The sequence below is a fragment of the Astatotilapia calliptera genome, chromosome 4 (assembly GCF_900246225.1).
Source record: "Astatotilapia calliptera chromosome 4, fAstCal1.2, whole genome shotgun sequence".
NCBI lineage: Eukaryota > Metazoa > Chordata > Actinopteri > Cichliformes > Cichlidae > Astatotilapia > Astatotilapia calliptera.
The window spans coordinates 31,892,539-31,913,004 of NC_039305.1; the positions used below are offsets into that span (position 1 = coordinate 31,892,539).

The window sequence follows — 20,466 nt, forward strand, 5'->3', positions numbered from 1 at the left end:
TCCCATCATCTGCTTCTGCATCAGTACTTCAGGACTCCATAAGCAACATTTTGGCAGGATGTTAATGCTTCTCTTGTGAATGTATGGCACCAGGCTTCAGGTCGCACATTAGCAAAGCACTGACGCGTACATACACAACCCACAATAAGTATGAACTACTATTTATTAAGTCTTATAGCTCTAATATAGCATAATGTGCCTCAGTTAGCGGTGCAGTGGTGCATATCACACTGATAGCAGGATTCATGCTTTTTGAAACAAGGACTCAGGTCTTCTGAGAGCCTTTTGTGAAAGAATCTGTCGTGTCTGCTGAATTCCCATCGTTCAGCACTGTGTCTGCCACGCTTCAGGTCAGTGTTGTCTCCACTGACTTCATCTTAGTCAGTACTGCTGAACCCTGCAGGTCACGAGGATCTAACACAGAGGCATTTAAAAATGTGTTTAACGTGTACACAATATTTAGCTCACCAAAATATTTATAGTGCATTTTTCAACTCTGGTCCAAGATCCAATGGGAAGATTAACCCAATGATTCTGTCAGTGTTGTCTTTGACTTGAGAAGCTTTAGCTGTTTGTTTAAAGAGGAAGCCCAGAGTGTGGGAATCAGAAAAGTCAGAGGCTGACCTCAAGCTGCACTGTTGGAAGCATTAGGATGCTGTTTGTTTTAGCTCGACTCATTCACACGTCTTCAATGGCAATGAAGCGGAACACTGAGACACAAACCACTGAAACAGGGCCTGCTTGGAATGAAAACAAGGCTCAAGTTTATGATAATAAGACAATCACAATGAAAACAATAGAACACTGTCGTCCTACAGCAGGGCAACTCCGACTGACTCAGGTTTTACAATCGCTCAGATGACACAAATTTATTGCATAAACAATGTCAGATGTTTTCAGAAACCCTCGGGGCTGGTGAAGTGAGAGATGAACACCCGAACTGTGATTATGTTTTTGTTTTCACAGTCCCCCTGACCTCATTCAGTGCTGTGCCATGTACCAAATCAAACATTGTTGCTCTCTGATACAGTGGAGCAGGTTTTGTGTAAAGTCCAACGGAGCTCTAACAAAATGAAGAAACCTCACCGCTGCTTTCTGACAACATTAATCAGCGATATTTGTCTTTCACCCCCAAACTTTGGCACTTGCTAGGTTCTAATTTTGGGACTCTGTGTGCTTATACGTACACACCTGCATGCATGCAGGCACGTGTGGTGGACGATGTTTTTCTTCAGCTCTTCTACAGGCCGACATAAAAATTTAACCTGGGACAAATTAAAAAAAGAAAACAATCTGAACAAACATTTCTCTACATTAGCAGCAACGTCACAGACCAACTGGGCTGCAGCCAGTTACATTAAAAAACCCCTAAAATAAGCACCCAAGCTACTCTCTCTCATTCCCATCTGGATCATACAAGAGAAACGATGCAGAGTCCTTTTTTTGTTTGCTTAGAAATGTGACCGTACGTTACCATTACAATTACAACAGAGTGCCAATTTCATGAATGTTGTGAAGAAAAATGAAATAAATCTGACTGAACTGCCCCTCAAAGTTTCCTTTCTATAATCACCTTTATTCTTATCTACTTCCCGATTCAGTGTATACTCGTAAAAGAGACAGGGATGGGTTATCTTCCAGCTAGTCCTACTAACAGCATAGAATAGACACACATATTGAGAGCAATGTATATATTATCTTAGTATATATAATATACAACAGTGTACATAGTCTCTGACAGTGGTGGACAGGATGAAGGGAGGCAGGACGATCGGCTGAACCTGTAGTCTCTGTTTGGTTCCCAGTGTGTGTGTTACACCCTTTCCACATCAAAAATACAACCTGTGTTTGCCGTTTGTGCATCAGGGTTGACGTATCTGAAGCAGGTCCTCCACTCCGCGCTGCTGCCTGGCCTCTAAGGGAGGCTGCCACTGCTCGGCTACACTCAGATTACAGCTGGAGCACAAATGGGACAGTGTGATATGTATATATGGGCGAGTAGAGGATCTGATTAAATCAAGAAAACAGTGGTTTGTAACCGTAACTCCCACTGTCTGTCAGTGTGAAAACAACACTGCACATTTCATGACGCTGCAGTGAAACAAACCCTGTAAATCAGTGGGCGCTGAAATATGTGAACGGTCAAATGCAGGTTGAACCTGAGGTCCTGTGTGTCACACAGGGTGTGGAAAGCTGTAGGAGAATGTGAGTGTGCGTGTACATCTCGGCGTGTACAGGGGAAGACTGACGGGAACATCTGTGTGACTGAAAAACAGAAAGGAAAACAAAACCAGTCAGATGAATTAATTTAATATTTAATAATGTGGGTGACATGTGTCACCATAAGCCCCACTCACCATGCTGTGTCACATTGTTCTGCTGTACTGGATGCCGGTCTTGGAGGCGATATTGGACCAGGGGAGCAGCGAGCGCAGCAGGGACTGGGCCTGTCGGTACAGCCTCTGAGGGATGGAGCAGGGGCTCAGGCTGGCCAGGGTTGAACCGATGTGCTGGATATAATCAGTGGGACAGGAAGTCAAGGAAAAAGAAACAATGCAACATTTACTTTTTCTCCTGCAACATCTGGACAAGTATGGCCCAGAGGAAATGAAATAACAGTGAGTAAGTGAAGTATTTTCCTGCTTCCAAAAAAGGATATAATATTGTCCAGGGTGGATGACCCCCGTTGATGTAGAGCACATATGTGAATCCATCTTTGAGGACGCCTCGGATGGAGTAGTAGTAGGGTAGGTAGTGGTGCTGCCTGAAGTCCCTGTTCTCGTAGAAGTTGATGGCAGTGTTGTTCGTGGTGAGAACGTGTAGGTAGATTGCCTTACAGTGGTCCTGGGCTGTCGTCGATATGTGCTCCTTCAAACTGTCCAGCAGCAGTGAGCCTGAATCGTTTCAATCAATATTAATGTACTGCAACATCAAATTTACATCAAGTCTCACAGCAGATGAGTTTTGAGCGTAGTTCCAACATGTGACTCAACAGATCAAATCATTAATGTCTTTGATGAGACAGTGTCTAACCCGCGATTCGTTCAGATTCTTGCTAACTGAATAAAGGGTGTTAAATTAGTTCTGAACAGTTTCTGCCTCATCTTGGTGTTGTGACTTCGAGATGTTACTGGATGTGTTTTCTTTACGTACTTTTCAATTCAATTAAATGTAATTTATATAGTGCCAACTCATAACAGTCACCTGAGGTGGCTTTATATTGTAAGGAAAAGACCCAAATCCAACAATCTGATAATCCCCCATAAGCACCATCTATGACTGTGGGAAGGAAAAACTCCCTTTTAACAGGAAGAGACCTCCAGCAGAAGCTTCAGGAAGGGGCGGAGCCATCTGCTGTGGCTAGTGGTGGTGAAAGAAGATAAAGAAAAAAAAAAAAAAAAAGAGGACTGTTCTAGTACACGTAAAAAAAAGCTAGTAAGCCAAAAAATGTTAAAATGTAACAAAACACAAATAAAATTGTATAAACTGGACTTCCTCAGCCTAAATGGCATGGAGGTTGTATAACCCCAGATTAGTTTAAAGGGAAATTATTCATTGCATTTTCTGACCATCAGGTTTAAGGCACTCGTGCCCTGGCTTCACATTTCAGACCTAGAGGCTGTGTTTGTCTTGTACATAAAGCCTTTGGTTTTAGCCACAACTGCAAACAGTGTGTCTGTTTACCTATGCCATGTTTCCTGAACTCTTTGACCACTCCCAGGCTGAGGATGTAGGCTACCTGTGTGTCCACGGGGAAACTGGAGGCCAGGATGTCTCCATCCTAACACGCATACATAGAAAGAAACAGACATATACACAAGTTGATTATTTCAACGTCCACAGTGGGTGACAGAATAAAAACGACACTTCTTCAAGCTTTGTTATCTTAAGTTAATCGTACCGATTTCTCAGATGTTGGAAATGTCACATTGAAAACATGCCAGAAATTTGCATACTGCACATTCAAGTTTGGAGCTTATAGTCTAAACTCATTCAAACAAGATAACATTGATCCCGATCAAAGCAAAATCAAATCCATTGCACTTCGTTTACACAAAATCCAAAAAAGACCACAAGTTACAGCTCTTCTTTCATCAGTTTCTTTCTCATTACCCTCTTCTCCTATATTTCGGGCTAATGAACCCATCTTTACCAAAGGTATCCTTTTTGCCAAAGCAGTGCACTGAAAACAGTCGACTATGTCAGTGATCTACTTATGACATCTCTAAGCAGCAGCAGACATTCACACACTCAGTGACACTATGTCCAGAGAACACAATGTCATATTTTGGAGGAAATCCACATTAAGAACGTGTCTCTTTCTAGCTGCTGCTGCAAAACATTAAAAATATTATACTGCACCTTTGACTGGACTGACAACATGTTACACTTTCTGAGCGAGAGATGGCACATCCAAACTGAACCTCTTACCTCTTTGTGTACTTTGGTCCGACCTTTGATCTCGGCCACAATCATTCCCACGATGCCTCCTCTGTAGGTGGCAGCGAGGGAGAAGAACTTCTTGTTGGAGGTGATGTCCTGATACCATGAGTCTGGGTACCTGGAACCAAACGTCAGACAGGTCTCATATCAGACTATTACTCAGACTCCAGAAGGTCTGCTTAACTTATGGGCCGCTACTTGTTAGCTCACTGGGCATTCAGTTAACAGGAGTCCATTTATGCCAGTCAGTAACAATGAAACAAAGACAGTTCCTATATACACAAATCTCGGCCAATGACACTCTCAGTATGATAACTTACTCGATTGGGAACCAATCACCACAGAGCAGCTTAACGTTCTCTATGTCATCGTGGCAAAGGAAGCGGAGCTGGACTTCACTGAGGGCTGTGGGAGGCACCACGTCACTCATTCACACCTGCAGGTTCCAACAGAGTGCACAGGAGAGATGGTGAGACTGCAAAAGCAGACTAAAAAACAACAACACCCTTTACAATTAAGTACAAGGTACTGACTAACACTGAGGCATGCAGACCTCTGCTATTGTGCAGTTCTAGATAACAAAGAGAAGTCAGGTAAGCCCTCGCACAATTAACACGCATTACTGACATTTATAAAGGTTAGAATGACACACATTTAAACGGACCAGCAGAATGAAACGCAATTATGACGTAAAAAACCCCAGAAAATTAAACGCAAATATGTAATAGGCATCAAATAAGGTTGCCCATAAAAAGTGAAGTGACCATTAGCAGTCGTGTACACAAACCTCTCAAGTTCTTGTAAATACGAAAACAGTGATGTTATTTCTTTATTTACGTAACATCCCGGCAGAAACGGAGCATGCTGCCACTGGTATCAACAGTGTCACTCTTGTGTCCGCAGGTTTAACCACATTTCAGCGTACAGCATACAGGCTAGTGTTAGCTGCCGCTAGCTAGCGCTCTGATGCTAAGCTAACGTACCTTGTTTCTACACTCGGACCGGAGGAAAGCCGAACACAATTAAATTCCTTGAGTGTCACTCGATACAGTCACCACTGCGGACACAGCATGATAAAGCACTGGTTTATTCCCGACTCTCAAAGCCGTTTCATTACGGAGCCACTGCTACAAGGGTTGCTACGCTAACCAGAGCTCTCCGTGCTTTGATAACAGCTGGATGTTTTCTTCCTGTTTGTGGCTGCTACACGAGTGACGTCACTTCTAAGGCGTTTCCTTGTTCTGTTCAGTCCGTTGGCGATTTGTCGCCACCTGCTGGACAGAAGTGTGTTCTACAGGAGTGACTCCTCCATAAAGAAATGGGATGAGAAAAAAAATGAATTAAATTCAGTTTGTTTGTTTGTTTGTTTGTTTTTTATCTTAAAAAGCATACAGATTCATTTGTGTTTTCGTTGTATTAACAAATTATTGCGGAAAGTAAAGACAACAGTGGTTTACTGGACATTAAAATGTTTTCTGAAGTATCAGTACTATCGGCAGTACTGGCCCTGTATTTACTTGCTATCAGACCGGCGCGAACATTTGCAGTATGGCACAGCACAGAGGCGCTGCTTATCATTGATAAATAAGACTTGCTCTGGCTGAATGAAGGGGAGGAGTTCATTTCATGACACATATCAGCGTGCAGATTCAAAACACACTTAACCTGAAATGTTATCAAGTTAAAGTTAGGAGAGTAAGAAAAAAGAAACCGGTAAGAGTGGACATGTTGTCAAAGTCAATAAAGCGATAAAGCCAAGGTAAGGTCTGTATAGCCCCGATTCACTGATGATGATTTCATGCCCCAAACAAAATACATTTGTTGATATGAACTGGTTCGTAGTCATGTTGGAACAAGAAGGGACCATCTCCAAACTGTTCCCACTAAGTTGGGGGTATGAAATTGTCCAAAAATGTTTTGGTATGCTGAAGCATTAAGAGTTCCTCTCACTGGAACAAAGGGGCTGAGCCCAGGGGCCCGTTCTTCGTACCTCGCTAAGTAGGTTAGCCGGATTAGATTGTTGACGATTTCGCGTGATCCTGGATCAGTCGGTTCCCCGAAGCTCATCCGGGACTTGCTGTCATAGCAACAGAGCCGTAAGCGTAAACCTGCTCGGGAGCAGGTTCACTTTATGTAAACAGGATTAGATCGCGGCCACGCAGGTATGTCCGCTTCATTTATACGAAAGCAACAGCGATATTTTTCCACTGTTTCACCATAAATAAATATTATCAATGTAACTAAAGATAATGCAGCACTTGATCCTTTTATTGATGTCACACAGATACATACAGGTCATTTCCTAAAAAAGGGAAATGTACTATTAACATTCTATTACATGTATGTGATTATTACAGATGTAATTCATATTTCAGAGTAGTAATTGTAAATTACTTCGTGTAATCAAGATGAGAGACCACGGCTATAAAAGCGAAGGTGGATTTGGGAAGCCTGTCGCAGCCATGTCCTGTCCGTTTACGCGACCAACCCATTGCGGAAGGTGCAAGATTGATAAGGAGAGTCCTCAGAATTCAGCGTATATTGCGGGATAGACAGGATCCTTTAGCTCAGCGCGACAGTGTGCTCATAGAGAGATATCGATATTCCCGTGAGGGTATTATTTACTTAACCAACTTGTTGACGAGGGGGTGCAGGACCACCACCTGTCTTTTTTTCCTCTGCCCTTTTCTTGGTTGCTGTTATGAACAAACTAACAGAGTATTACAGGCCAGTATTACCTTGCCAAGAGACGCAAAGCAATCTAAGAGATAAATATTACCATTCTGTAGAATACTCCTGTATTCCACTTTTACTTGTTCCCATGTTCTTGTGGGTCCTGTTGTGGCTCTAATGTGAAAGGGGATATAATATAACATATTATAATATAATATAATGCCATATGATATTGGACAATATAGTGTCATATGATAGATCTACCCTACCGCCTACTGGTGTTGGCCAGAGGGGCCGATGGCGCGATATGGCAGCCTGGCTACAACCGTAGCTGCCTCCACCAGTGTGTGAATGTGGGAGTGAATGAATAGTGGTATCGTAAAGCGCTTTGGGTGCCTTGGAAAGCGCTATATAAACCCAATCCATTATTATTATTATTATTAGATTACCTACGGGTTTGATTTGTCAGCAACTTTCTGCCAGCCCTCTCTCCTTGCTTTTGCAGCCTTTGCAGTGTTCTCTTGCGTTTTAATTAAACTCTGAAACTCCTGAAATCCCTCACTAATGGGTTCTTGCTCTGCTGCCGGAAAATACCGAGCACGCCCCTTGGACATTTTCGCCGACCAATCAGCGGGTTGCCGATCAATGTTTCTACTATCGATGCGTAGCCCCTTTTACGACACCCAGTGATGTCACATTCCTGCGTCCAGCTGTAGTAATCGTCAACAGCAGGTGTGTTCGGGGAACCGGATTAGCGAGCTCACGGTTAGCGCGATGATTTGATCTTGGATGTGTCATTTGATCTTGGATGTAGTAAGCGACGTACGAAGAACGGGCCCCAGGTCCTGAAAAACAACTGCACACCGTAATTCCCCTCCACCAAACGGCAACTGCCAAACCCAGACTTATCCATCAGATTGCCAGACTCAGAAGTGTGATTGGTTATTCCAGAGAACTGGGGCCCGTTCTTCGTACGTCGCTTACTACATCCAAGATCAAATGACACATCCAAGATCAAATCATCGCGCTAACCGTGAGCTCGCTAATCCGGTTCCCCGAACACACCTGCTGTTGACGATTACTACAGCTGGACGCAGGAATGTGACATCACTGGGTGTCGTAAAAGGGGCTACGCATCGATAGTAGAAACATTGATCGGCAACCCGCTGATTGGTCGGCGAAAATGTCCAAGGGGCGTGCTCGGTATTTTCCGGCAGCAGAGCAAGAACTCATGAGTGAGGGATTTCAGGAGTTTCAGAGTTTAATTAAAACGCAAGAGAACACTGCAAAGGCTGCAAAAGCAAGGAGAGAGGGCTGGCAGAAAGTTGCTGACAAATCAAACTCGTAGGTAATTTAATAATAATAATAATAATGGATTGGGTTTATATAGCGCTTTCCAAGGCACCCAAAGCGCTTTACGATACCACTATTCATTCACTCCCACATTCACACACTGGTGGAGGCAGCTATGGTTGTAGCCAGGCTGCCATATCGCGCCATCGGCCCCTCTGGCCAACACCAGTAGGCGGTAGGGTAGATCTATCATATGACACTATATTGTCCAATATCATATGGCATTATATTATATTATAATATGTTATATTATATCCCCTTTCACATTAGAGCCACAACAGGACCCACAAGAACATGGGAACAAGTAAAAGTGGAATACAGGAGTATTCTACAGAATGGTAATATTTATCTCTTAGATTGCTTTGCGTCTCTTGGCAAGGTAATACTGGCCTGTAATACTCTGTTAGTTTGTTCATAACAGCAACCAAGAAAAGGGCAGAGGAAAAAAAGACAGGTGGTGGTCCTGCACCCCCTCGTCAACAAGTTGGTTAAGTAAATAATACCCTCACGGGAATATCGATATCTCTCTATGAGCACACTGTCGCGCTGAGCTAAAGGATCCTGTCTGTCCCGCAATATACGCTGAATTCTGAGGACTCTCCTTATCAATCTTGCACCTTCTGCAATGGGCTGCTCGCGTATACGGACAGGACATGGCTGCGACAGACTTCCCAAATCCACCTTCGCTTTTATAGCCGTGGTCTCTCATCTTGATTACACGAAGTAATTTACAATTACTACTCTGAAATATGAATTACATCTGTAATAATCACATACATGTAATAGAATGTTAATAGTACATTTCCCTTTTTTAGGAAATGACCTGTATGTATCTGTGTGACATCAATAAAAGGATCAAGTGCTGCATTATCTTTAGTTACATTGATAATATTTATTTATGGTGAAACAGTGGAAAAATATCGCTGTTGCTTTCGTATAAATGAAGCAGACATACCTGCGTGGCCGCGATCTAATCCTGTTTACATAAAGTAAACCTGCTCCCGAGCAGGTTTACGCTTACGGCTCTGTTGCTATGACAGCAAGTCCCGGATGAGCTTCGGGGAACCGACTGATCCAGGATCACGCGAAATCGTCAACAATCTAATCCGGCTAACCTACTTAGCGAGGTACGAAGAACGGGCCCCAGGTCTTCACTGCTCTAGAGTCCAGGGGTGTGCTTTACACCACTGCAGCTGACGCTTTAGGTTGTGCTTGGTGATGTAAGGCTCCTTTAAGCAAGCACTTGGCGACAGTGCGAAGGAAAAAATCCCCCTTAACAGGAAGAAGCCTCCAGCAGAAGCAGGGTCAGAGAGAAATTTGACTATCATCAACAAAAACAAGTGGACTTTAAAAAAACAGTCAGAAACCCATCTAAAAGACAGAAATGAAAAATGGCCACGTGCACATTCAGTCGGTCACATAATGTCAGCGCGCCCTCTGGTGGTTATCTGCTGGTACTGCAGCAGCACGAAAACCAAGTCAGATTAAATAATTAGTCAGAAAGACACAAGGACTGCAGTTGTATGTCTCCTTTTATTTTTATGTATGTTTTACTTTTATTATAGTGATCAGAATGTTACTGCAACCATTTCAAGCATTTAGATTCAAAGGTCGTTTGCACTGTTGTCTCCTAGTTGGGCTTTTAAACAAAGACATGTCAATAACATACATTATCTGTAAAATGTACATTAAAAACACAAAAGTCAAACACATCAATGTATAGACACAGATGCAGCAATAATAATTCATTCAAAGTGAAACCGTCTGGGTCCAGTTTGAGTTCTACTGGTGAGGAATTCTGCATGTTTATAACCCTCATGGAAAACATTTGCTCAAATAAGGATTTCATGTCACAGCACTTTGGAGTTTCCAGTATATGATCTGGCTGAAACCAGAACTCTAACCCACAAGGTCCCTGAGCACCTGCGAGGAATGGTTACTGGGAGGAATGGTTATTATGTTAACGTTTGTATGGCAGTCTTAGATTAGCAATATCAAGACTTTTAATTGCCTGTCTGCTCATCATGGAGATGCTACTCAAGAGATTACAAAGTAATTTGAATGTCTGGTAAAGAAGGAGGGAGCCTAGATCCTTAGAGCCTAGATCAGTCAGGTCAATCCAGGTTTATAGAGCCATTAATGACCTTTTGACATTAAAACCCAGAAAGCTGGTATTTCTCCAGTGATTTACATCATTTATAGCTGGAGCTTCAGTGCTGACAACTATTTCCTGTTTCCACATATTAGCCTCAAGGGGACTGAGTTTTTAGTTTACTGTTTCAGTTCTGTGTACTTGCATGTTCTGACTGTTTTCTCCAGGTTTTTAACGTAGCTCCTTTAAGAGGCTCCTTCACGGTGCTAACCTGTTGGCACACCTGTTCTCCATAATCATCAGTGAGCACAGCAGTTCATCCACCAAAGATCTCTCTGGGATTCGAAGCTGCTTCACAGCAGAGCTTCTCTGAGTTGGTGGGCCTGAGCTCCTTCTAAGGTAAACACCCAGTTTACATTTGCTGGAGTTCTTTTGCATGTTTAGATTAGTTTACCTCTTGAATATTTGTAGCTCAGGTGTCTTTGGAGAAAAGACCACAGAATCAACTCACAGCTTTACTATGACTGCATGGTAGTCTCCTTGTTTGCCATCATGGTTAATGCCAGATCCTGAAGTTAATGAATGCTTTCTAAATAATAAGAGAAGAAGTCAGAGGGATGTCGTGAAGAAGATAAGACCTCTGTAACAGCAGTTGAAGTTCACACTCGGGGATCTGTGGATTTCCTGAGTGAGAAATGAGAAAGACAGGTCAGTGTGATGGGAACCACACAGTTCAGCTGTATCCAGTACAGCAGCAGCTGCAATGACAGAATTAATAAAGCAGACTGTGAGCTATGTTTTGTAACTGCAGAGAGTCACCATCACTACGTTGCAAACATGTTGTTTGTCTGAATATATGGAGTTGCTGTGACTCATCTGCTGTTTTTCTTGCTTGTGTGCAAAATCCTGAAGTTGAGTCGGACCTTGCCAACACGCAAGTGTCTGCCTTTTTAATTTAGTGATTGCACACAACCGGGAAGTCAAATTTAATCCAGTTCTTCGCCTCCTACATCCTCAGCATCAGCATCTTGATGCTTGTCAGGGACATGACGTCCAGCTCTTCTGAAGATCGTAGAATTCCAGATGCTGAGAAGCTTTTAATCAAAACATTAGTTCAGTTAACAAATCCAGTATTTGTGCGGCGGGACTCTTTCGGTTTCTGTGCAGTTCACTTAGATATCGTATGTTGTCCACACTGACAACGAATGTGGGGAAAGAAATGTTAAAGCTGCCTCCTGGCACGCGCAATCATCAAGGTAAGGGAGTCCCAGAAAGCTGATCCTCTTCATCAGGACGTAGCATTTCCTCACTGATCCGAGTGACTTCCCTGCTCAGTGGCGCTGTCCTTATTGGTTTTTAATCCTACATCTTGCAGTCATCTTGATTTAATCCAGAACAGACTAAATCTTTGTAAAATGTCGGTAATGTGCGTTTTATTCTGGGACTAGGCTCAAGCCTTGTCTGTGAAACTGGCCCAATTAAAATCAGTTTTTCCACAGGTGTTGGGAGGTGAAAAGAGTGCGACGGAAGAGCAGAGGAACGCTGTCGGCCATCTTAGTCCAGCTCAGCCACTGAAGAAGGCAAAAAATGGCTTATTTACAAATGGTGAGACAGCAACATAAAGACGTGATTAAGTAACAGACAAACAGCATACTTGGCTCGCTCTTTGCACAGCACGCAACAAGAATAAAACATTTTCAGTAGAACTTAAATCCTATGGAGGCACTAACACGTCTGCACATGGTTTAACTCATTAAGCTTGCTCCATGACAGCTGTGTCTTTGTCGCTATAGGGACAAACAGACCCGGGCGGGGAATGCTCTCAGGAGGCTGAGGATGCTCGCCCAACGACCAGCGGAGATGAATCCCACACTTGCGATCAGTGTGAAAGGACTTTTGCTACCAAGAGTCGCCTCACAGTACACAAACGGATCCACGCAGATGTAAAACTGTATCGCTGTGACGAGTGCGGGACTTCTTTTTGTCGGAGCAGCAGCCTAAAAAGGCATCGAGTCATCCACAGTGGGCTCCGACCGTACACGTGTGAGCAGTGTGGGAAGACTTTCAATCAGATGAGCATCTTGGAAAGGCATCGACTCCTCCACAGTGGAATTAAACCACACGTCTGTGACGAGTGCGGGCTGGCTTTTACCTGGCTGCCAAGCTTGAGGAGACATCAGCTGTCCCACTCTGGGAGTAAGACATTTTGCTGTGACCTTTTGTGGACAGACTCTTAGCCAGCCAGCAACGCTAGAAGAACACACACAGATTAAGATGGTCCTGTGACCAGTGTGGGGAAAGCATAAAACCAGTTTAGAGACCATTCAAATCTGAAAAGTGTGATTAAACCGCTGCAAAGAGCTCCACACAGGATAAAGGTTACGCAGCCACTGCATACTCTTCAAAACTGTCTTTTCTGCCAGACTAATTTTGGCTGTTGGACAGCTCCCCTCAAATTGTGTGGCTTGCTGAGATGATTTTCTTTGTTCCCCTCCTTCAGTAAAGTCCCACTCTTTGCTCTTGCATCGTGCTTCTGTAATACGTATCATAGAGGAGATCTGTTAAACACAGTTTATGACCTTATTCACATTTTCCAAAGCTGCCATGACACTGGATTGTCTCATGAACCTACTTTAAACTCCGTGTGCTGCCAGTGGCTCTGAGCGAAGGTGTTGTTTTTACTACCACTAGTTAGCTCTTCAGCTGGGGCCCTGTTTTTGTTCTTCTTCTCAAGTTTTAAGTGTGATCTTAAAAGTAGAGAGGGTGCCTGTCTCCCAAATCCAAACTGGGTACTGATTGCACAGGGGCCTGAAAACTGAAGGCTCTGCCTCCCATTCTACTTTTAAATACTCCACGAACAACAAGTAGGCCTGCAGTGTGAGAGCGAAGTGCTCTAATGTGTTGTAATGTCTACGTCCAGGTCACGGTTGTTTTTGAAATGAAGCCAATTTGACCTCTCATCCTAGAAGTTAAGTAAAGTGGGAGAGTACCAGGAATTTAACCTCTTTTCTTAGACTCTGTGTCACCAGTGAACTATTCCCAGCATAAAATGACAGACAACCCTAACGTACTTTGTCTTTGTTTTAGTTGCAGACTGAAGCAGATGCATGCAGCGCTGTAGTAGCCACTGTTCTTTACCGGCTTCTTCACAGCAGGCCCCAACTGAAGTACTGAGAAGAACTTGGAAGATGTTTCTCCTCAGAGGCTCATTAAAAGTCCATGGAGTCGCCCACAGACAGGAAAAACCGGGAGTTGGGGGTTCCTAGAACTCAAATGTCTTCTTTTCTTTTCTGTGATCTGCAGTATCTGTAATTTCTAAAGTGTCACAGTGAACATTTGGTCACTTGCGTTTCTAACTTTGAACAGTTTTAATGTCCCACTGATTGAGGTGCGCATTCAGATCTCCCATCAATTGAACCTGACCAGTAGTAAAACATCCAGAAAGTAATCAGATCACCAAGTGAAAGCTAAAACTGCTTTTAACTGCTTATTAAACTGACTGCTTCTCTTAAGTAATTGATTAGCTGCTTATAGGAAAAAGTGCCCCCCCCCCCCCCCCCCAGCAGTTTAGTATTTATAGTTGAAAGAAATCTGATACTACGGTAACTTTTTGAATCTTAAATTGTATATTTTTTGTATTCACTGTATTTTTTTTTTCTTTCTTTTGTTGTTGTTGTTGTTGTTGTTGCATGGAATCAACACATCTGTACATATAGTACTGCAGTAAAGCTGTATTTTTAGCAGTGTTTAAAGTTTGGTTGAGTTGTACTATTGGATCGTGTGTTAACATCTGAACATCATGTATTATGACACGATGCAACATTTTGGAACGACTTGGCTTCTTTCGTGTTTAGGCGGTGCAATGTAGCTACAACATGTCACATGTAATGATCTTCCAGTGTTTTTCCATAGGTTAAAAATAAAATCCTGTTTATAACTTCAGTTTGTACTGATGGTCAGTGAAACAGTAAAGCTCTCTGACTTGTAGCTCCTCATGTTTGAGGAACACACATTAATTATACAGATTTGATGAAGTTGAAGTGCTGGCAGTCAAACTCATCGTCTACCATCAGTGTAGCGGTGGAAAGTAGTCCAGTGCTGCACAGTGTTTACATGCTTGTACTTTATCACACTAATGCTCTCTACTTAGACTGCATCCGACGTCAGAAGGAAATAATGTCCCGTTTTATGCACCACATTCATCTGACAGCTTTAGTTGTTCACACATAAAGATTTGACCAACAGTGACGTGAATCACTGCTCTGAATAAAAGCAGCCAGTTGTTCATCAGTTAACATGCTGCTTTGAAAGCCCTGCAGTATTATTTGATCAATAATCAGTGTTGGGAAGGTTACTTTTAAAATGTATTCCATTACAGAATACAGATTACATGCCCCAAAATGTATTCCGTTACGTTACTCAATGACAGTAACGTATTCTGAATACTTTAGATTACTTAATATATTATCATGCTTTTTACAACAACGTGAATGTACTATTGCTGTGTGATTTATTACTATTACTGAAGGTCCGCGACTCCGAACTGTAGTAAAGGGACCTCTGACTAATAGGGCGGGTCCCTGTCGGCTCGTAGCCGAAAACTAGCTTTACTTTGTTGTGTGGGTCAACTTTTCTTGCGAGAGACAGAGAGAGGCATTGAAAGGCTCCAACGGAACTTATTGTTTTCGGAGGAAAACACGAACACGGTGTACAGTCGAGTCTTAATAGCTTACTTACAACTGGGCTCGTCAGGCACTCTTCTTGGCTGCAGTGGTTATTATTATATTTACATGCTTCCAGCTCCCGTTTTTCCTCGATGACTGCTCGTACCTTTCCACTCCCCTTTTTCTCCCTCCTCGCGCTCACAGACCCATAACGTGTATGGCAGTCCATTCTCCCTGCAGCACGGACTACACTGCCCATGAAGCTACATTCTTTAGAGCTATGCTTGTAGCATTCTGCCTGTTAGCTTAGCACAACAACAACAACAACGAAAAGGCCTCTCTCACCCAGGAAACACACAGTCGCAGAGAGAGAGAGAGCGTCGCCCTGTAACCATGGCAACCGTAACGCTGCCGCCTGGAACAACAGAACGTAGCTGTCAAACCAAACCCAAACAGTCCTGACCCGCGACAAAATGAAACAGGAAAGTACCGCAGTGTAATCCATTTATTTCAACAAAGTAACTGTATTCTGAATACCACCTTTTTAAACGGTAACTGTAACGGAATACAGTTACTCATATTTTGTATTTTAAATACGTAACGGCGGCACATGTATTCCGTTACTCCCCAACACTGTCAATAATATTGATCAGGAGCTGGACCATGTTTTTCACCCTAGAAGCGCATTCACGTTGCTGAGCCAACGCTGCTCTTGTATAAATATTTTAAGGATTACAATTTTTAATCTCTTTTTATTGTTTATTATTTGATAGTTCAAATTTCCAAACATCAGTCATGTATTATTTACTGCTCTGTTAAAGAAATAGACCCCCTGTGACAACTCACCGTGTGATGGCTGCAGACGAGTATGCTCGCGCACAGCTGTGCACGCCCTACAGGCTTTGCAAAAAAAACCCACAGACATCAGTATTTCCACTCACAGATGATATACTGTACTTATGTGCACAGAAAGTGTTCTTAAGTTGGTTTGATTTCAGGACGTGAAACCGTAAAAGTGAAATTAGTCTTGTTTCTTATTAGTTTAGCCCCTCCCACCAGTGATGCAGGCATAGAGCTCAACAACTTTTATGCTCGTTTTGAGCGAGGGAACCCCACAACCACAACTAAAGCAGACGTGACGCCAGACCACCAACCTCTGACTCTCTCCCCCACCGATGTAGGAGCGGTGCTGAGCAGGATCAGTGTCCACAAGGCTGCAGGCCCTGATGGCATCCCCGGGCGTGTTCTCAGAGCGTGTTCTGGGGAGCTTGCAGGAGTGCTCACAGACATATTCAGTCTGTCCTTGGCCCACGCTGTGGTACCGGCCTGCTTCAAATCCACCTCCACCGTCCCGATACCCAAAAACTCCAACCCATCTTGCCTCAATGATTACTGCCCAGTAGCACTCACCCCCATCATCACTAAGTGCTTAGAGCGACTGGTCCTAGCATACTTCAAATCCTGTCTCCCCCCCACCCTGGACCCCCACCAATTCGCATACCGCCAGAACAGGAGCACAGAGGATGCAGTCTCCATCGCAATGCACTCTGTCCTCTCACACCTGGACAACAACAACACCTACGCCAGAATGCTGTTTATAAACTTCAGTTCAGCATTCAATACAATCCACCCCTCACAACTCATCAGGAAACTGACAGACCTGGGCATCAGTTCCCTCATGTGCAAATGGTTACTGGACTTCCTGACCAACCGCCCCCAACATGTCCGGCTGGATAACCACTGCTCATCTACCATCACAATGAACACCGGTGTACCACAAGGCTGTGTGATGAGCCCTTTCCTCTACTCCCTCTTCACCCACGACTGCAGACCTGCTGATGGTTCCAACACCATCATTAAGTTTGCAGATGACACCACGGTGATTGGCCTCATCAGTGACAACGATGAGGTCGCCTACAGGGAGGAGGTGGATCGTCTGGCTGAGTGGTGCGACAGAAACAACCTGCTGCTTAACACCGAGAAGACCAAGGAGCTCATCGTGGACTACAGGAGGAATGCTGACCCACATCCACCCATCCACATTAAGGGGACGGCTGTGGAGCGTGTGAGCAGCTTCAAGTTCCTGGGAGTCCACATCTCCGAGGATCTCACCTGGACGACCAACTGCTCCAAGCTGGTCAAGAAGGCTCACCAGCGCCTCTTCTTCTTGAGGACCCTGAGGAAGAACCACCTGTCCTCAGACATCCTGGTGAACTTCTATCGTTGCACCATCGAGAGCATCCTGACCAACTGTATAACAGTCTGGTACGGGAACTGCTCTGCCTCGGACCGGAAGGCGTTGCAGAGGGTCGTGAAAACTGCCCAGCGCATCGCCGGAGCACCACTTCCTGCCATAAAAGACATCTACAGGAAGCGGTGTCTGAAAAGGGCTGGGAAAATCATCAAAGACCCCAGTCACCCATCACATGGACTCTTCACCCTCCTGCCCTCCGGGAGGCGCTACAGGAGCCTCCGGACTAAGACCACCAGGTACCGGAACAGCTTCTTCCCCACAGCTGTCAGACTCCTGAACTCTGCCTCCTGACATCTGACCCACGTTAACTCATGGACTGAACATACACACACACACAATGGACAACTGTACCCTCAAACACACAATAATAACATGGACTGAACCACCACTCACAACCACTAGCACTTTATATAGCCTCTGTAGAAACTATCTACACCCTCACTTATCTTAACTGCACTCCCTGTAGCTCTGTGTAAATAATCATTCTGTACATACGATAATTTTTAACCCTACAACTGTTTACAACTTGCATAGTTCCCATTTCTGTATAGCTGTATATCTCAGATTCTGTAAAGTTATTTATTTCATATTCTGTATAGTTTTTCATATTTATATCCTGTTCATATCCTGTACATAGCTTGTACTCACTACAGCCTGTACATACTTATAGTTATAGAATATTCACAACATACCTCATACCGTGTACATTATAACATACCATAATAGACCCATTTCTGTAATATACTCACATATCTATATTATTGCTAATATATATTGTAATATATCTATATCACTAAAGCACTTCTGGATGGATGCAAACTGCATTTCGTTGCCCTGTACCTGTGCATGTGCAATGACAATAAAGTTGAATTCTATTCTATTCTATTCTATTCTATAGGAGGTACCACGAGGAGAGGGGAGTCAAGGCAACAGGCCCGTACATCTGTGCCTTGGATTTTCACTTTAAAGTGACATTAAAGCTGAGTTTGAACGCTCTGCATCTAATCAAATTCAAAATGTAGCATAACATGAAAAGCTCTGTTTACATGGAGAGTCGGATCATCAGAGAACCAGCTTTTTGAAGAGCCGTACACAGTTGCTTGTTATCTGTGCTGTGTGCATGCCTATTTATGTGCTGAAGGTGAAAACACTGAGCAAAGGGAGGAGTGTATGATCTGTAGATACTATGGAAGCTGAAGATTGTACCTGACACCCGTTTGCTGCTGCCACCTTCTGGCCTTCAGGTGCTCTGGACGTGCTGTTTTTTGTCCTACAGCTTTAAGAGGCTCTGTCTCGGCTCTTAGTTGTTGGCACACCTGTTCACCATAAGTCATCACAGCACAGCTCATGGGCTGGGCTCCTCCAAAGGTAACCACCAAGCTGATGTTGGTTGGAGTTGTTTTATATGTTTAGATTAGTTTGTTGTCTCCTGCATGCTGTCATCTGCTGCTCTCCCTCAGGTATGTTCCCAGCTCAGGTGTGTTTGTGAGGGAGTGTTAGGGACCCGCAGAGACACTGGAGACAATAACTTGTACGAGCACAACTAAACTCATGGCTGCTGATCATTTAAGGTTTACCTTCAAAGTAGGAACTGCTGTCCTCCCTTAAACTGTGTGTACAGTGACTGGAGAACAATCCTCAGTGCTGGCCTACACCTGGGACACTGCAAACCAGGGTGCTTTGCTAGAAAGCAAGTTCAGCACATGCAGGATGTGTTTCTGATATCGCGGTTTCGCAATCTAGCTTTGAGCACATTCACGGTTCCTTTCATCCTCGGCACCAGTTGCTGCTTGTTGGGAACATGACCTCCAACTATCTGTCCACTAACTCTTGGGAAGAGCCCATCAGGATGCTTGGTGAAAAACCTCATTTTAAAAACAGCCCTGCACACTGTTCCTTCACCGTGACCAAAGAGTTCCATGATTCCAGATGCTGACAAGTAATGTCGCTCGGTTGTAACAGATCAAGTAGTGTAATTGTGTTTGTGTGCAGTTCTTTATTTATATATTTGGATTGTCCGGGCATACGAGCACAGCTAAACCTACAGCCGCTGATCATTTAACCTTTAGCTTGGCTTCCCAGTTAAAGTGTTTACAGAGAGGGAATGATTGAATCAGGGTGTCATTTCTCATCTGCACGTGTATGTTGTCCATGCTACCTCAGAGATATTTCAAAGGAAAGGTTAGACCTGTCTCCTTGAGGGATTATTTAAAGCTTCAAGTCCTCTGATCCTCCGTCTTGCCATCAGCTCAGTTTAATAGAATAGAATAGAATAGAATAGAATAGAATGCAACTTTATTGTCATTGCACATGCACAGGTACAGGGCAACGAAATGCAGTTTGCATCCATCCAGAAGTGCTTTAGTGATATAGATATATTACAATATATATTAGCAATAATATAGATATGTAAGTATATTACAGAAATGGGTCTATTATGGTATGTTATAATGTACACGGTATGAAGTATGTTGTGAATATTCTATAACTATAAGTATGTACAGGCTGTAGTGAGTACAAGCTATGTACAGGCTATGAACAGGATATAAATATGAAAAACTATACAGAATATGAAATAAATAACTTTACAGAATCTGAGATATACAGCTATACAGAAATGGGAACTATGCAAGTTGTAAACAGTTGTAGGGTTAAAAATTATCGTATGTACAGAATGATTATTTACACAGAGCTATACAGTAGTGCAGTTAAGATAAGTGAGGGTGTAGATAGTTTCTACAGAGGCTATATAAAGTGCTAGTGGTTGTGAGTGGTGGTTCAGTCCATGTTATTATTGTGTGTTTGAGGGTACGGTTGTCCATTGTGTGTGTGTGTATGTTCAGTCCATGTGTTAACGTGGATCAGATGTCAGGAGGCAGAGTTCAGGAGTCTGACAGCTGTGGGGAAGAAGCTGTTCCGGTACCTGGTGGTCTTAGTCCGGAGGCTCCTGTGGCGCCTCCCAGAGGGCAGGAGGGTGAAGAGTCCAT

The 20,466-nt window shown here is 43.5% G+C and overlaps 2 protein-coding genes across 7 annotated transcripts in view; one reads left to right on the plus strand and one right to left on the minus strand.

The window, feature by feature from the left end:
- Positions 1–737: 737 nt before the first annotated feature.
- On the minus strand, positions 738–5,767 carry naa60 (N-alpha-acetyltransferase 60, NatF catalytic subunit). Of its 2 annotated transcripts, none has more exons than XM_026166171.1 (7): positions 5,427–5,767; positions 4,764–4,879; positions 4,432–4,561; positions 3,685–3,781; positions 2,660–2,894; positions 2,358–2,523; positions 738–2,265 (listed from the first exon to the last, which is right to left on the minus strand). In XM_026166171.1, the coding sequence occupies exons 2-6, from the start codon at positions 4,871–4,873 to the stop codon at positions 2,367–2,369; spliced, it is 729 nt and encodes a 242-aa protein (XP_026021956.1). In that variant the 5' UTR covers positions 4,874–4,879; positions 5,427–5,767; the 3' UTR covers positions 738–2,265; positions 2,358–2,366. The 2 variants fall into 2 exon arrangements, with proteins under 2 accessions (XP_026021956.1, XP_026021957.1); XM_026166172.1 differs by lacking the exon at positions 5,427–5,767 and adding an exon at positions 5,231–5,396.
- Positions 5,768–10,822: 5,055 nt separating this feature from the next.
- Positions 10,823–20,466, plus strand: part of LOC113021458 (zinc finger protein 239-like) — a 33,317-nt gene continuing 23,673 nt past the window's right edge. For 2 of the 5 annotated variants that reach the window (XM_026166161.1, XM_026166160.1), the window contains exon 1: positions 18,854–18,939. Coding sequence is in view for 2 of the 5 variants with exons in the window: in XM_026166164.1 (XP_026021949.1) it covers positions 12,149–12,166; positions 12,355–12,757; positions 13,649–13,659 (432 nt within the window). In the remaining 3 variants the exon portion in view is untranslated. The other 3 variants (XM_026166164.1, XM_026166165.1, XM_026166162.1) reach the window with 3 other exon arrangements.

Bases quoted from the DNA above. Each gene is read 5' to 3' on its own strand.
- naa60 (XM_026166171.1), bottom strand. From the start codon at position 4,873: ATGAGTGACGTGGTGCCTCCCACAGCCCTCAGTGAAGTCCAGCTCCGC. The intron at 4,562-4,763 runs GTAAGTTATCAT...GTTTGGTTCCAG, and splicing joins GGTGATTGGTTCCCAATCGA to GTACCCAGACTCATGGTATC. The intron at 2,524-2,659 runs ATATCCTTTTTT...TTCCTGTCCCAC, and splicing joins CATCCACCCTGGACAATATT to TGATTATATCCAGCACATCG.